The sequence below is a fragment of the Phragmites australis genome, chromosome 12 (genome assembly GCF_958298935.1).
Source record: "Phragmites australis chromosome 12, lpPhrAust1.1, whole genome shotgun sequence".
NCBI classification, from domain to species: domain Eukaryota; kingdom Viridiplantae; phylum Streptophyta; class Magnoliopsida; order Poales; family Poaceae; genus Phragmites; species Phragmites australis.
In genome coordinates, this window is record NC_084932.1 from 23,262,843 (window position 1) to 23,280,818 (window position 17,976).

General features: G+C 42.4%; 2 protein-coding genes across 3 annotated transcripts; one reads left to right on the forward strand and one right to left on the reverse strand.

Annotated features, from left to right (window-relative positions):
• The first annotated feature begins 5,995 nt into the window (after nucleotides 1–5,995).
• On the forward strand, nucleotides 5,996–9,373 carry LOC133887357 (N-alpha-acetyltransferase MAK3). Of its 2 annotated transcripts, none has more exons than XM_062327288.1 (4): nucleotides 5,996–6,398; nucleotides 6,528–6,663; nucleotides 7,790–7,845; nucleotides 8,895–9,373. In XM_062327288.1, the coding sequence occupies exons 1-4, from the start codon at nucleotides 6,189–6,191 to the stop codon at nucleotides 9,105–9,107; spliced, it is 615 nt and encodes a 204-aa protein (XP_062183272.1). In that variant the 5' UTR covers nucleotides 5,996–6,188; the 3' UTR covers nucleotides 9,108–9,373. The 2 variants fall into 2 exon arrangements, with proteins under 2 accessions (XP_062183272.1, XP_062183273.1); XM_062327289.1 differs by having other exon boundaries at nucleotides 5,997–6,398; nucleotides 6,537–6,663.
• A 4,209-nt stretch (nucleotides 9,374–13,582) lies between these two features.
• On the reverse strand, nucleotides 13,583–13,983 carry LOC133886617 (DCD domain-containing protein NRP-like). Its single transcript, XM_062326343.1, has one exon. It carries the CDS (start codon nucleotides 13,954–13,956, stop codon nucleotides 13,708–13,710), a length of 249 nt encoding a protein of 82 aa, XP_062182327.1. The 5' UTR covers nucleotides 13,957–13,983; the 3' UTR covers nucleotides 13,583–13,707.
• Between the last annotated feature and the right edge of the window lie 3,993 nt (nucleotides 13,984–17,976).

Below are 17,976 nucleotides of genomic sequence, written 5' to 3' on the forward strand. Positions count from 1 at the left end.
CTCTTCTCTTCTGCTCTTCCTCCTATAAGGGTATGCGAGTCACCTCTCTCTTCTCGTCAACTTCTATTTTATGGAATTGTCTCCATACCGTCCGGTGTTGTGTGTGAAGGAGGAACATATCGCTTCACTCTACTCAATATCGATTCACTATATGAAGTCACATAGTGGTGGTGGATACTAGCAAAGAAGGAAAATTTTGTAAGTGGTAAACGACAGATAATTGTGATTTAGTTTTGCAATATGCGAGTACCTAGCCGAGTAGGCAAAAGATCCAGCATTGACTTCTTCGGGTGAGGATCTGAAGCCATTTTGATAAGAGAAGAAGACTTTAGTTTGTTTGGACAAGTTGCCTCCTGGACTGCTATTTATACAGAAAATCAGTGTTGGTTCATGGACTCAATCCATGGAGATTTCACTTGAAAACCTAAGTATGAAAATGCTACTTTTGAAAAGGCTACATCTAAAAAGCCTAGGTTTGTAAAGGCTACATCTGAAAAAGCCTACTTCTAAAAAGGCTACGTTTGAGAAGTCTAGTTCTGAAAAGCCATGTAATTCTGAAAAGCCTTCCTCTGAAAAGGCTATTTCTTTAATCATTGGATTATGATTAAATGTTATAATAAGCATCATACATAAGGCTTAACGGTAATGTTATCATAATTAATTCGTGATAGTACATGTATATAAGGGTTTGCATAGTTCGAACCGTAGGCACAATGAAACAATGGCTTCTAGAGGTAGGAGAGGGAGAATTAGAGGGTCTACTGGCGTGGGGAGGGCACCGGTGATATGGCTGGGTTACTTTGGTCCTAGTGCGTACGAGGAGGCACTCGAGGACTTCCCTTTGCAGGAGAAGAATAAGTTTCAACCACCCCATCATCTGGGGACTTACGACCTTCTGAAAGAGGAGTGGCCGAAGTGCTCTCATGGATATGACTGCATTGTGAAGATGTATGATGGTAGCATTAACGGTGGTCGTCGATTCTTCTGATGTCCTCTTGGAAGGGTGAGAGTGCCAACAAGTTCAGTGTCATATTTAGGATATTTTAGTCTTTAATTTCTATATATTTGCAGGAGGCAAACGATGACGTGAGCTACCACTACACGGGATGAGTCGATCCTCCCATTGAATAGAACATCCAGGAGTACATCCATCACCTGCAAGACCGTATCTTCAACCTGCAGCATGAGGTTGATGCTATCCCAAATTCACACCACTTACTCAGGTTGTCCAATACTCTGAATAATACATAACACAACATGATCCAAATACTACAAGATGGTCCAAATATTATAACACATATTACAGTTGTCTGATATTACATAATATAACAATGTGCCAATATTACAAGAGTTCAACACATTGTCTGATGAATATTATAAACTTAGGGCACCATCCAATTAGTAATACAATATGGAAACAGTTTCGCTGTGCTTCAAATCTGAGTCTCGTTTGAAGGGTTTTTCTTCTTCTTTGGCTTGTGGACCGAGACATGCTTGACCTGCTCGCCTGACACTAGAGTATCCACCGGATATTGATCGCACTGCCCATTAGAATGTGGACCTCCACATATTAGGCACTCCTTGCGGGCTTGTGCTCCCTCAGCAACATCCATATCATTCCTGATACGCTAAGTCTTGTGTGGCCCCTTTGTGTCAACCTTGCTGTGTTGGATCTGGAATCCAAGATGGGCCATTTTAGTCCATTACCGCCTGCCATCCAAGCAACTCGCCGCATCAAGTACTTTCTATGGCTTCCTTGTAGTAGTGTGGCGACACAAAATATTTTGTCTCTATGTTGCCCTTCACGCAACAAGCTAGCACACGAGAGCAAGAAAAATGCATTAGTGATGGCTTGTTGCAGGTGCACTTGCACTTGTTGTCCGCTGACCACAACCTGCATTCTATTGTAATTTCCTATCTTCCGATGTCAAGTCCACCCTTGTCACACAACATCACCTCGAACATTTACTGATGGTTACCAACAATATAAAACCCTATGCTTTTGGCCCTTCAGATCTTCTATTCCATCTAACATGTTATCTTCTCCTTGTACACCCTTTTGCGGATTGCCCATATGTAGCACGGCTTTGCTGTAATGCTCTCGGAGATACCACTATGTTCCACAAGTGACTCCCTCCGCAATTGCCACCAATGATAGTGACCTATTCCCCTTCATTACCCAATTATAAATCTCAGCTAGGTTAGTTGTCATAATTCCATAACGTGAACTATCAGTGTCCGTAATGAGTGCTCATTTCTCCAATGGTACTTGTCTGATCCAGTCAGAGAAACACTTAACTCTCCTTCCACCCTTCATCCTCCTCGTCACACTCTGTGGCTCAAGTGGTAAAGGCTCTAAGCCCTGAAGCTTCTCCTCTCTTGGTACAACTGGCTTCTTCAAAGCTTCTTCCATATGGCTACCAGTTAGTCTATCCAGCTCTTCCTATAGAGCATCAAACTTCCTCATTTAGTTCTGTTTGCATAGCTTTTCAAAAAGATCCATCAACCTCTTGCTCCTAAATTGTCTGTAGAAGCTTGCTCTAAGATGGCACATGCACCAACAACTATGCAAATTTGGCCATAGCAATACCCCACTCACACCACTCTACAATATGTTCATAGCATTCAACAAGCTTGCATGGCGATCATGGAGGAAACACATGTTAGGCTTGTTACCAATATTACCTCTCTTAACCCACTGTAGGAACCACAACTAACTATACGTAGACTCGCGTTCGACAAACACAAAAGCCAAAGCCACAACTTGGTTTTACCATCTACCCCGATAGTTGTGAGTATTTGCCCCTGTATTTACCTGTGAGGAATGTCCCGTTAACGCACATCACTGGTTGGCAATATTGGAATGACTTGATCATACAACCAAACGACCAGAATGCTTACTAAAGGACTCAATCTCCATCCTGGTTGACAAAGTCATGGGTAGCAATGCAGTTGCCTAGGTTCCTCCCCTAAATAACCTCTAGCAATAAAGGTAGGTTATTGTATGAGTCCTTATATATGACAAACCTCTTCTCTAAAACCTTCTGTTTCGCTTTCCAAGCCATATCATACAAAATATTATGTTGGGGGAAAAATAAGCCAGCATGAGAATAACGGTTGAAGATCACCATCTCGGTCCCTCCGAACCCTCTGCTAGAAGCTCGATTTCCGATATCATCAGATCCTTCCACGGTACCCCTCCGCACCTATGAAGCCTTCCCTTGGCTCCACCGGTTCAATCCCCTGAAGCCTTCCAAAACACGGCCTCCCGAAGTCCCGGCCCTCCAAGGTGCCGCTTCCCAACGTCTTCACCTCCCTGTTCTATGCCTCCCAAGGCCCTCGCCTCGGGATGATCAGGCCACCTTCCCGAAAACAGCAGGGTGAGTCAGCAGGCCCTGGGAAGATCTACCGGAAGGGGAGCGCCGGTCGTGCTTTGCTTGCTAGGAAGTGACCGGCATTAAAGGCCTAGGTTGATGGGCGCCACTCTGGCACCCTGGCGTGATAAGGGCTATCTTGACACCCTTGACAGTGCGGCGCCGGGCCGCAATTGGCGATCGGCATGCCCCCTTCAGGGGGTAGGCACCACAATAATTACCACGGTGGACATTTATCTTCCGACAGGATAGAAGGTAGTTATCCGGGATAAGGTTCAGTAATTTAGCCGAATCCTGGATATTTGTACATTGTGATAACTTGTACGCTAAGCTACGCATGGCCTTATAAATAGGAGGCAATGGTCCTCGTCGAAGGGGGAGGGACCCAATAGAACGGCAAAAACAGAAACACACTACAACGAACGTTGTGATACTCCCCTCCCAGAATGACACATTTTTCTATCATCAATATATTCGTGGTGTTCCTTCCTCTCAAACTTCATCTCCAAGCTTGAGTCTCCTCCTTAGAAGAAACTCTCGCCGTACTTGCTGCGGCAAGACGAACTCTGACTCCAACAACGCACCGTCCGTGGGGACCAGAACACAGAAGTGCTAAGAGAGGTAGAAATCCACCAGAAAAACCACCAGAGAATCGGCTAAAGCCACCATACCCTTGCGAGCATGCAACCCTATGCATGGTTGCCTCAGCCATACGCACCGTATGCATGCTCCAGTCCCGCTGCCGTATGGGACGGCGTTCCTCCGACCTTGGCCAACTCAGAACCCTAGGTCAGTATAGGAACCCCAGACGGCGTGGAGGCCTTCCCGCCTCTGCGCGACGAAGACCTCACCGCCTCAGGAGAGGATGCAGCCAAAGCAACAACCAAGCAGGCCGCCTTCCAATGGTTCTGGGCAGTCCAACCCAGGAGTGCTTCTACCTGGGCATGGTCCCCAGGTGTCCCCTTTGACCACACCTGGGATACCCCGAGCGAGCCAACATCTTTAGAAAGTCTGTCCACTCAGCGCCCTCCTTGGGCCCCTCAGGCGAAAGAGGGTTCCAAGGAGACGAAGGGCTCAAGGGTACGCGGACCCCGCCAGTGCCTCCAACGTCGCAACACCAACCGCACGCAGAAAACCCCAAGCCCACCTCATCCGGTGAGGTATAGTCAAAATCACTTCGGCTCCAAAAGCCGGTTCACCAGACAGTCCCGATGGTCTCCCAAAGAGGAAGGAACCCCTGGGGAGACCACTGGCCATAGGACACATCGCCTTCGGTCGCGACCCCGATGACAACTCTAAGCTCCGGCGCCCCCGAAGGCACACGGGTGCATCCTGTATGGACAAGGACGCGGCCATGACACCAACGACTACCACACCCTCATGACCTTCCAGGAGGAATACCTCGAAAGGCAAGCAGAATACCTGGCCGAAGAAGGAGCGGGCGAGGGACGATGCAGGGTTCGGAGGCTTGGGGCAAAATCCCGGGCAAATCCTCGACCCCTCAACCCTGCACCGCCACTACCAACCCTAATACCAACGGTACCACATCCAGCATCAAGAACTGAGTCGGGGACACGCTGTCGCCAGGCTCCGGATGGAATACCTCTGGAGCCGGCAGCGGCTAAGGGCTGAAGGGGTCACAAACCCTCTCTTCCGCTCAGCCTTCAGCTTCGCCTCCAACATGCCATCACCAGGCTCCAAGTGGTTTGTTGGGTTGTTTCCCACAAGCCCAGTTTAGATTCTGGTTCTATGAATTCTAACTCAACTATGAATGCAAGTTTTTTTTTCTATCATTCGGTCGATCCAAAACCCAAGACTACAATTTTTGCAAATGCTTTTGAACCGGCTCTTTTTTTTTAGAGAGATGCCCAATGCCGAGCTTTTATATTTTTTTATATTTTCTAACTTAAAATATTAAATAAATAGACTCCTAGTAGAAAGATTTATTAAAATAGACGTCTACCGTTCTCTCATAGGACGGCTAGGCTCTTACCGTCCCTTGAGAGGGCGACAAACAATCCGACTCTGCCACTGTAGCAGCGTGGGCCCTTACCACACAAGATGGAGTTTTTTTTAAAATTAGTCCATCATATAAAAAGAATATTAATGATTTTTGAAAATTTATTTGAGACCCTAGTAATTATTAGAATTTATAAAGGTAGTCTTATTTGGAGAATTTTAGTTTAAATTTTACGCAGATTTTTTTTATGAATCCAATTAAAATAGGTTACACATAGATTATAAAATACAATTTTTAGAGTAACAGAAGACTACTATTTTGAACAGAATATATAGGAGATGAAATGAGAGTTATGAATAGTAATTTCGACGACTATTGTTTGCCGCTCTCTCAGAAAGTGGTAAGAGTCTAACTGCTCTATGAGAGGACGGTAGATATATATTTTTACAAATCTTTATAACAAGAGTTTATTTATTTAATATTTTAAATTAAAAAAATATAAAAATAAGAAACTCGCCCAATGCCTATGCGTCGAGGCGTTCTGGAAAGGGGATCGTTTCCCTGTCGGAGTGTTGGGCGTTGGCTAGGCCTGGGCTTTTCCTCTCTGACACATTGTGGCATGGTGCTAGAGCGGCCCAAGCCCAATACCCCTTCGTCGTTCCTCGTCTTCCCCAAACGACGCCACGCAGGTCCCAGCCAGCGCCGCAGTCGCCTCTTCCAGCGATCGCCGCCCGAGCGCCTTGTGGCCTCGGATCTCTCCGAGGGGGGTGTCTTGCCGCCAGAGTTACGTAGGGAGGACGCCCTGGCTTTCCCTACTGGAAGGTCCGCCCCGACGCACTGATACCTCGTCGGCGATGTCAGCGGCGACGGTGGCTGTGGGAAGCGGCGCTTCCTCCTCCGCTTCCGGGAGCGGGGATGGGGAGGCAGAGATCACGTACGTGAGCTACGGCGGGGAGCAGCACCTGCCTCTGGTGATGTCGCTGGTGGACGCGGAGCTGAGCGAGCCCTACTCCATCTTCACCTACCGCTACTTCGTCTACCTCTGGCCCCAGCTCACCTTCCTCGTACGCCTCTGCCCCCGTATTCTCTCATCTGCCCCCTGCTCCGCTCCCCTCTCCTATTCTCGCATTTTTCAGGGTGGATTTAGATGCGTTCTTGACGGTTTCGTGGTTGTTATTGTTCGGGCGAATGAGATTGCGCAGGCGTTCGATTCCAAGGAGGGCAAATGCGTGGGGACGGTGGTGTGCAAGATGGGGGAGCACAGGGGCGCCTTCAGGGGGTACATCGCCATGCTCGTCGTCCTAAAGCCCTATCGAGGCAGGGGAATAGGTGGCCAACTTCCTCTTCTTTACCTGTTTGGTTCTTTTGTTACCCTTTTCTGTTCTTGACAATGAGTTATTTTACTTTGTACTGTACGGATGTATAAGGCGGCACCGCACCTCAAAATAGATCCATAACCAAGCTGCAAAAATCTTGGTTGTGTTGTGTAAATGGCATTGTTAAGTTGTGTTAGAAATTAGGAATATTGCTGCAAGCAACAGTCAGCAGATTTATGTTTTTTTCAGAAAGAAGCTTCTGTGTGAATTATTTCGCCTGCTTTTATTCGGCTAAGATTATTCCTTGACAATTGACATTCTTGATGCCTCCCCTTTCTTGGACTAAATGATTTTCTTAGGCTAATTGTAATTGAGATTTACATAACTAGTTAGATGAGGAGTTAGCAAGCTTTGTTTGAATAGTTTCCAAGTCTTGTTCGGGTATTAAGTTATGCTTTGCACAAGTTTTGTATGTTCACTCTGTTCCAGTGTATGATAGTTGATTTGATACAAGAATAGTTAAGTCGCTTATTGATTATGATCAGAAGTTTAACCTCTTTTATCTGGTGATGTGTGCCACATAGGAATAATCTTTTGTCAGATCCTTTCATTAAGAGTCTTTATTAGCATAAATTGATGATGGAATGCTTGAAATTAATTTGTCTTTCTTTTAGCATTTATTTGTTGGAAATAGTCCCTTAGAGGTAGTTGTTTGCTTATGTGGTGTGTCGCACACAAGTTAGCTTTGTAATAGAGGAGCGATACTTGGATCATGATGGGCGTGCTAATTTTTTGTGCTTAGCTTGGTACTGGTAGTCTGTTTATCGGAAAGGCACTGCCTTTTTTGTACGATTACATCAACAGCAAGGATGTTGACCAATATCCATGCATTAGTTGAATCCTGCTAGACATGAATGGCCTTTCTCTACAAGTATACAGAGGACATGGTACTATACTCTCCAGCTTCATTTTGAGCAGCCGTCTGAAATAGAGCAGTGCTCTGCTCCTGCAAATTGTTGTTACTTAATTTGTGTGAAAATTAGTAGAGTATATGCAATTTCAACTTCACCTGTTTCAACTTTTACAATAGGCTGGTCTTAGTAAACAATGTAACTAAATCTCTATTTCTCGTAATACAGCAACTGAACTGGTTACTAGATCGATTCGGGTAATGATGGAATCTGGCTGTGAGGAGGTAATTACTACGACCATTTCGCTTACTCTTTTCATTCCTAACTTTTCATTTGACTTTTGAATTCTGAGACGTGAAAGCTTGTCATTCATCTTATCTATGGTGTCCATTATTTAATTTTTTTCGTGTAAATTGGTTCATAACCTCAGTGAGAAAATTGGAAATAAGGTTGAGCTTAGGCCCTAGATTAACATGCAGTTTCCATAAAAACAGTATGCCACTTGAAGCAGAAGTTCCACCTGCTAATATTGCCTTGTCATATTTTGCTGTCTATACTTAAGCTTATGACAGTTACTATTTTCTGCAAAATGCCATATAGACAGGGAGTGGGGATGTATCTTTGTCAGCCCATGACCCATCACACTTGATTGGTGGCTCACTTCTGACTTAATTGGTGGTTTATTTTGTACAGACTGTTGGCAAAGCAAATGAGCAACAATGGGTAAATAGGTCAGCTAGACCTCGTCCACCTATATCCCTGCCACATAGACCTATTTTTTTGTGTACCATCTTAGATTATTCGAGCTTAAAGTATGGTATGAAAGTAATGCATGGTCCCTTCGCTGGGTCCCTTTGCTGGCTCACATAACACAGGGTCCCTTTCTGAAAAAAAAAACCAAAATTATTGCACACTCTGTTATGTGAGCGACACCGTGGAGGGCTAATCAAAATCACATCAACCTCATTAGCCATCCTGGGCCTGTCTACACCACATTCCATCGACAAATCAGGATTGGATATCTGAGCATTTTGCCAGATCTGCAAGTTGTTTTTTCTCCAGTATAATTTAATCTTCATTTCACAATTGTTGTTCTTTCTACAAGGACAAGCCTCTTTTTGTTGGGCCTTAATATCCAATAAGCTGGCCTTTATGGCTCATAAGCCCAAAACACTATCTTATCTGATAGCGTTAGAAAACTGCTCGTCAGAAGTTTCGGACTTAAGCGTGTGAATAGTTTACAAATATGTTTCAAGTTCTAACAACCAAATCCAGTTTCCTGAAACAGTGTGAAAAGCTGAAGTATTTTACATCTGACTTTACTTGCAATCAGGTGACACTTGAAGCAGAAGTTACAAATAAGGGTGCCCTCGCTCTGTATGGTCGCCTGGGGTTCATCCGAGCAAAGAGGCTGTACAGATACTATCTGAATGGTGTGGATGCTTTTCGCTTGAAACTGTTGTTTCCTCGCCCTGACCCAAGCCTGCCTCCGATGATGAGCGGCAGCGATAGGGATGACCAGCAGATGGATTCGCCCTACTTGTAATAATACCTTATCAATAGGTAGAATGATTGGAAACTTGGAATGCAATCATTTTTTGTTCTTTCCTGTTTCATGCTGTCATAGTTCGCATGTAATGATGTAACTTGTGACATTGTTGTGTTTAAAAAAAACTTGTGTGGCATGTAATGATAGAGAGAGAGAGATTATTATGCCATACTCTGAAGCTTCGTTAGGACATTAGTCTGCCAAAGCTGATTTTCTGCTAACAGTTTAATATATTTACATAAGCTTATACTGTTTGACAGCAACAGCCAGCCAGTATGACCTAAGGAAGCAAAAGGAGCTGAACTACGCTGTACATCATACCCAGCATACCAATAGGAGGGAGAAGGTGACAACCGTTAACCTGAAACCCTAGTCCCTTGGGTGGATGGCAAAAGTCAGAAGGGCGTCGCAGTGCTGTTCCCTTATAAGACCACACTTTCAAAAACAGCAGTAGGATAAAGAGCAATCACTAGTACACTGGTGCAGCCGTGACAACATAAGCCGATGAAGCAGCGGCATTGTTGACGGACGCTGCTAATTCGCGCGCACACAACTTCAGACAGCAAAACGACAAAACCATTTAAGGAAAGACAACCTTTCCCCCGATTCCCTTCTGGGGTGCTGTGTTATGTTAATTACCTGAGCCATTTTCTCTTTCCGCGCGCGTATGTTGTTGTGCTTTGCTTTCGTCAACATCTCTTTCCGCGCGAAGTACGAATCATTTTTGGGACATGGGATATGAGGGTAAGAAAAGGGTAGGAAAATGAAATTACACTTTTCAACTAGTTTGTATATCCACTTTCATATTACAAATAATATTCATGCACTAAATTGAAAAGTAAAACAAAAAAGAAGCGCAACAAGCGAAATTTCTCTTTCAAGCCAGAGCATAGTTCAAATGAAAACAGTGTCTTCTTATCTACGCTTTTCTCCAAAACTTGTATGGGAACAAAAAAAATGTAACTTAGATACAGAAGTAAAAAAGAAAAAAGAAAACTTATAAAAATATGATATAACTCATTCACTGTAAGTTATATAGGAAACTTATTCAGAGATAACTTATTCAAAAAGAATGATATATCTTTTTCGACATACCTTATTTCAAATATGTTTGAACATAACTTACTCAACTTATTGTTTTAAATACAAAGTTAATAGGAAAAGTTTTGCAAACAAAGTTATCTAGAAAACTTAATCAATATAAGTTATCCAGAAAACCTTTTACATAAACCCTAAAGTTGATAACTTATTCGATATAACTTATTTATATAAATTTGTCAGATAACTTATCGATGCAAACATTACCTAGAAAACTTATTCAGGATAACTTTTCGAATATACCTTATTCGAGAAAACTTATTTGTATAACTTATTCGAAATAACATCTAAAAAAAAAGTTATCCATAAACCTTAAAAGTTGATAACTTATTTGTATAAGTTTGTCAGATAACTTATCTATGCAAGTATTACCTAGAAAAGTATTCATGATAACATATTGGATATAACTTTTCTTCAAGATAAGTTGATTGAAAATGTTTTAAAAAAGTTATCCACAGTAAGTTTACTAAAAACTTTTCAAACATAAGTTATCTCAATAACTAATAAATTATAACTTATACACAAAAATTACTGGAGATAAGTTATCTAAACTCATTGAGGATACCTTTTTTTATATATCATGTTCAGTATAAGTTTTGTTAGAACCTTATCATGTTCAGATAAATGTGCATGAAAACTTTGTTAGAAAAATAAAGAACGAAAATACAATATAAACACATTTGTACGAGTTTCTGAAGAATGTGTCTTACCTCTTGATAAATGGCATTGTTAGAAATCGTATATTTAAATCCACATTCTGCACCACAACAAATAAAAAAAGAATAGAGGAAAATGTTATTTCAGACATCCAATGCACATGTCTTGAGTCCTAGCCTCTCCAATCCGTGGTAAGTATCAAATCCTCTCGAATTTGTGTCGATTTCTATTCTCATGCATGTTGATTTGCCGATTTGATCGGAATTTTGTCGCGGGAAAGGGTGTAGGATTTTGATTGGAATCCTATTATTGATTGGATTTGTATTGGTATCATATAGATTTGGTTTGAAATCTGGGCGAGATGCAGGGTGCAAAGTGGTAGATGTTCATCGATACATGTCTGTTGCTGTGAAATCCAATGGATATGTTCAGAAAAATTGTAAAATATGTTCAGTGCCAGTAAGTCAGTTTGATTGGGATGCTTTTGCCAAATGCCATGCAGCCATCTATCATGCCTATTGACCATTCCATTCTGCTGGTGCTAACTCCTTGCTGACAAATTAGTTTTTTATCAACAAAATTGTGCTAAAAGTGCTATATTGCAAAACACAAAGCACAACAGAATGTCGTCTCAAACTCTCAGTCGTTGCATAGCTTTTTTGAAGACCTCCATGATCCTGTTGTAGTTCTGATGAGCTATGCCATATCTGTCCAAATGGTCCTGTCGGGCTGACCCAACATGGGCCCAATTATGGCACAATCTGACATGCCCGCTTAGTTAAACGGGCCATACCAGGTTAACCCGCGTGTCATTGCCTCGGCCCACGGCACGACCCGTCAGCCACCGTGCCAGGCTGGCCCGATGGTACGGTGGGCCTGACGGGCACAATGGAGGCACGATGGGGTGACGGGCACGGTGGAGGCATGGCGCATGGCCGGCTTGGCGGGCACAGTTGAGGCACGGGGCATGGTGGAGGTACGGTCGATCTGGCAGCACTTCGAAAATAGAAAATTTTAAAATAATAGATAAAAAATTTAAAAAACTCAAAAAATATAGAAAATAGATAAAAATAAGTTTTATTGATCGGTTGCCTCGTTAAAAAAACCTTTCTACTATAAGGAAAAAAGACTACAACCATTGCTCCGAAAATTACATGGCTTCTTTAGAAACCCTAAAATTTTGCTCGCAATATTTAATATGCTTCCTCAAGTATCCCGTTCTATTTGTAGACCTGACACCTAATCCATTGTTGTATATATTACATTTAGCAAATCTTACTTATTCCCCGTTAATTTCTTTAAAGATCTTTTCAAAATGTTGCCACACCTATGACCATGCACGCGAGTTCTCGACGTTTTGATCCATGAATAGAAATATGGAATTATTTTGTTGAAGTGGGCAAGTGGCCTTACTCGTAAGTAGCTTTGTTGTTCACTGGGAGGGAGTTTGAGATGGTGGCTCTGTGCGTGGCTTGTGGCTATTTATAGGTTAAGATGAGAGATTGAGAGGTGGATGGAGGATACGAATGTTTTTTAAGAAAAATCATGAAAAATAAAAATAGAAATAATAGGGACATATAATTAATTCAAAAATAAGCTTTATTAATATGTTGTCTCATTAAAAAACTTTCTAGCAAAGGAAAAAAGAGTACAACCTAGCTTAGAAAATTGAAAATTATACATTCCCATCAACATTTAGATACAAATTTTCCAATAAATCTTATTAACATTATATCTTTTAGTCCCAGATCCCAATTTTTCTACACAACTCTAAAAGCAGTGGGATGGTCTGTGGGCATCTAAAGACAGTGCTGAACTGCCACATATCCCAGCGAGGTGCTTCATGTGGTAGATTGTTGTTAACTCATTGCAGAATTAGTAAAGTGACTCCACGTACACATGAAATGTGGCTACCTGCCATCCAATTTAAACCAATGTGTTTGAAATATGCACCCAGATATACATTACAACCTAAAATGGTCAACAGCTATCATATATCCTCCCGCTTGTGATAACATACCAATAGTTATTCGCATATTATATATTTTATAGTACTAGATAGACATTTGTTACCTTACATACAAACAATCAGTACAATCCATATCATACCAATAGTGCTTATGATGTGCGGCGTGATGATACTATACATACATCATAATCTAAGATATTAAAAAATTATAATGATAATATAAGTATAGCAGTAGAGAGAAAAATCTGCTATACTGGCTACCCATTATTAAGATGGCTTACCTAATCCCTTAAGCAGGCAGCCGCAGGGATACTACATAGAAAGCTCCCACGAAGGCAAAAGGAAAAAGGCAACAAGAGAAAATGCCAGGGTAGTAGTATTCTGTACTAGTAGTAGTTAGGCACAACTTCTTCCCACCTATATTCCCAATCAACACCCACAGAAAAAAGAAACACCAAAAGCAGTAGAAAGATAAATAGGGAGAGAAAAAGAGCAGAGAGAGCTCGGTGGCGGGCGACCACCTCAGCATGCTAATAGGATTGGACAACATAAATCTTATTTCGTCATGCCCTACCCTTAAAATTTTCGACCTCTTCCTTCCTATACCAGCGAGAAAGTGGAAATGACACCCTCTGATTTGTTCTCGCCAACCATAGAACATTCCCAACAAAGCTTACTCTTATTAGACCCATCGGTTCACCATTTCCCTCAACTTCTTATGCACGGTTCAACACAGTCCCAATTCCACACTGGTGATTACTCTGAAGCCACTGATAACAAAAGATTCTAACCGTACCAACCAGCACAAAAGAGTACCACTACTCTAAAAGCCCACCCCATTTGGCCATTTCTTGCCATGGATCACCAAAAAGCTCACGGCTTTGTGGCAGGCACAATGCGGTTACCCACTTGGGCGGGGAAGCCGCCGTGGAATGCGGCTGGGACGAGGTCGAGCCCGCCGTCGGAGTCGACGTGGTAGGGCCCGTGGAGATGCCTGGCGTCGAAGTCGTAGAGGAAGACCACCGTGCCGCTACGGATCTGGGAGACGGCCTCCAGCCTGCCCTGAGGCAGGCCCAGCACCCGGTGCCGATAGCAATCGGGCTTCGTCGCGCCGCTGCACATGAAGATGAACCCCGCCAGCAAGGGGCCGGGGGCGACGGCGCAAGGGTGTGCCTCCTCCTCCACCGGGTGCGGTCTCTTGCGCGCCCGCGGGGAGGTGGAAGGGGGAAGGGTGGCTCGCCATGGAGGAGAACGGGAGAGGGGGTTAGGGTTTTTCAACCTTTTTCTCCTTTTTGTATCAATTTTTTTTTCCAAATTACAATTTTTCTCCTTTTTGTATCATTTGCTTTGAGTATATGTTCCTAAGCTGTCTTAAACTTTTGATTCTCAATTTGGACCAAATAAAATATTTATAAGGACAATTTGTCGTGTAGTATAGTGATTTAGTAGTGCGGTACTGAAAACATTTGGCTTATTCAATTTTCTGATTTGTGAACAATGCAAACGCACACCTTTAATTGTGCACATATAATTTGTTTTAGCCCTCTTCTTCAGTATACATATGGATATTTTGGGGCCAGAGGTCTTGGTAGAACGTGTTTGAAAAGGCTAGAAACTCTGGGATAAATGTGTACATCTTTATCAGTTGGAGGTGAAAACTTACCATTGTAAGCTTGAGAATGGATCATCATTAGGATAGATTATTACACTTTGTGGAGTGTCAGTAGAAAAAGTCCTAGCTGAAAAAGAGTTTTTTTTAGGTAGAACAAATTTGGACATACATATATGTCGTGTGAAGTAGGAGCAATTAAGAGCTTGCTAAATCACGATTTTAGCGACATCGCGGTGTTGCAGGCAAAACATCTATAGCGGAATCAATCTTACATCATGATCATTTGCAAAAATATCGATTTATAATATTTTATACTGAGTAAAATACCACAATAGCTACTAAAGACATATTTACCAATTAACCGACTCAATAGAGCCACAAAACCACAAAGAGTAGTTATATCCATGCATATGTGGAAATATAATTGGTACTTCATACAACGCTCGCTACATAACAATATATCACTGCTGGCTCTAAAACCCTCTTCACTATCAGTTTTGGAGCCGATAGTGGGTAACGGGCAGTGATAGTCAGTGACTATCACTGTTGGCTCTGTGGACTAACAGTAAAAATGGTTATCACTGCCGTTTAAAGGATTCGGCAGGCAATGATTCCTTGAGTATCACTGTCGGTTAGTGGTTTCAGCCGACAGTGTTGTGCCTCCCCCCACTTTCTACTTCAGCCCTGTTCTCCCTCTCTGTCCTCCCTCTCTCTCCTCGATCTCTCCGTCTCTCTCCCACTCAATACATGCATACAATGAGACATATGTAATATAAATCAATAATAAAAGCACATTCATTAGTATATAGTAATTTATGTCACACATATATACATAATAGTTCTCACAAATCAACCAAAAAAATCGGTCGAGTTGAGCCATCCATCTACCTCTCCCGCGATGAGGACTGCATATCCGCACGGACGGCTGACGGCGTGTGTACGTGTGGGGACGCGGGGGGGGGGGGGTGATGGTGGTGGAGCGGAGGACCCGATCACGTCTGATCGACCGCAACGTTGTCTAAGCTCCAGGCTCATGAGGAACCGGCAGTGATTGGCCAGCATATAAGTCCAATTCTGTTGTAGTGGAAGATGGCAGTTGAGATGTAAGTATTTGTTTAATGGTGGTTTTAGTAGTTCCATAATCATCACTAAAAGTATCACTAAGATTTGTCTCTTCAAAATCTAGCCATATATGTGCAAATCAATAATCTAAAAAGGTTTTGAGCCGTAGCGTGCTGCAAAGCGCTATAGAGCATGTAGCTGTGTTGCGAAATTTGCAAGTTTAACTTAGCGCCTCGATTGGTGTCCACCAGACCACTAGTTTAATCCTTGGTTGTCACTTACCATTGTCTCTGCTCCTTAAATGGCTTAAATGGTAAATTTCTGCTTAATATGGCAACTTCAGCTAAAATTGTCAAGAAAACCCCTTTCTTGAAAAATTTAGCTTGAGTGATCTTGTATTGACACCATTGCAGCAAGTGCTTTGGATACACTGAATTGCTGACCTGAAGCAATAATTTGACATAATTTGGCTCTCTTTTTTTAAGAGAGGGTGACATAACTCGGCTGAGCAACCTGCATGTACATAACTAGGCTGAACAACTTCTTGGACGTACGAATGAAAGACACTAAAAGGTAAAGGCTTGAAAGCAACAGTTAAGAGTGAATTACCAAAAAAAAGGTCTCGTCATAAAATGTCAATATAATCTGGTGCGTAGTTACATAAATATGACACGCCATTAGGAGGTATGTGTTTCTCAGAAACACAGATGTGTTTCGTAGGAGCTAGTATGCAAATTAGATATTTTTGCCACAGAGCTGAAATACCTTGATCAACGCTACCTAAGACTGGGTCCTGCAATCACCCCTTTTTTAATTTATTGATTACAACATAACTGTCCAAATAAAAATGGTAATGAGTTTTGTTGTGTATGCCAATATAAGACTGGTGGATTGGTTTCCAAGTTAATGATCCAATGTGTGTTGAAAAGATCGAAAGGATCAGTGATTACGAAACGGCTAGACATAGGGCGGCGTGTGTGTTTATGAATGTATGTGCACATCCACGTCTACAGAATACCCTATCCTAGACGTTGCATGGTGGTTTTAAAAAAATCGTCAGTGATAATAACATCACAGACGGTTATAAAAGAGGGAATGTCTATGCTGTGAGCGAAGCATAGAACCATTTACCATAGGACTTATGAAAAATGGTTTTGTATTAAAAATCTTTGGCTATACTAACATGGGTGTGCAGGCATTACAGACGGTCCTAATACAAAACTTGAACTTAAAAAAAATGATTTTGGTAAGAGGATTCATTGGTGGGGTATATACATGTGGCGTGGCTCTCCGTTCCGAACCATGGACGCGATAGCATCTCGCGCGGACACTTGACACTACTATAAAATTGACTTTATATGTCGGTCCAACACTACCGATTTCTAATGGACCGGCAGTAATGGGGCATCACTGTCGGCTCAAAAGTCGTATGGGAAGAATCAATCATCTGATTTTATGAACTGGCAGTGATAAAAGTCATCATTATCAGTGGATGGCTTGAGCCGATAGAGATGCCCAGCTCAATCATCACTGTCATCTCGTGTTACGAGCCAGCAGTGAAACCTTGACCATCACCGCCAGCTCTAGCCATGAACTCGTAGTGATAGTTCGTCAAGTATCACTACCAGCTCGTGTTATAAACGAACAATGATAATGGGAATCACTATCGGCTCGTAAAAAGAACTGACACTGATAAAGAATGAGTAGTGATTGGTCAAGTATCACTGCCGGTTCGTAACATGAGCCGATAGTGATAATAGATGATATCTTATCTTTAAAAATTCATAACTTTTCTATATGAAGTCGAATGAGGACAAAATTTATATAAAAATTGCAGTCCTTGACGAGATTTACAACTTTGTAGTTGAAAAACTTTTCATTTGAAGTCATTTAGATATCCAAATAATCATTTAAAGTTCAGACAGAAGAGATCAAAATGATTGCATATGCCATTGTTATCATAAGTACTTCTGTGGTAGAATGGTAAGGACGCATCACTCAGCTGAGAGGTCTTAGGTTCGAGTGTCACGAGCCGCACGCGTGCGTATTTCGCGCGAAAAGTCATGTGATTGGTGACTTGTGACGGTGCGGGCGTGGGGTTCCTTGAGTGCAATTTTTTTACTTTTTTAGTTTTTCGGGTAGAAAAATGAATCAGTGGTAAATTGTATCACTGTCGGCTGAAGCCTTCAGCCAGCACTGATAACTAACTATCATCACCGATTAAAGCCTTCATCCGGCAGTGATAACTCCTTCGCTATTGGTGTTCGGGTCGGTAGTGATAGTCTTTAACTATCACTACCTGTTGCTAACTGTTGACTCTAAAATCACAAATGAAGATAACTTTAGAGCCAACAGTGATAGAGTTTTATGTAGTAGTGTGGCTCGGTGACGACGTTTCCCTCCCGCGGCGACGTTTCCCTCCCGCGGGACATGAGTCCTCTCTTTAGCGGGGGTGTTCGTCCCACTGC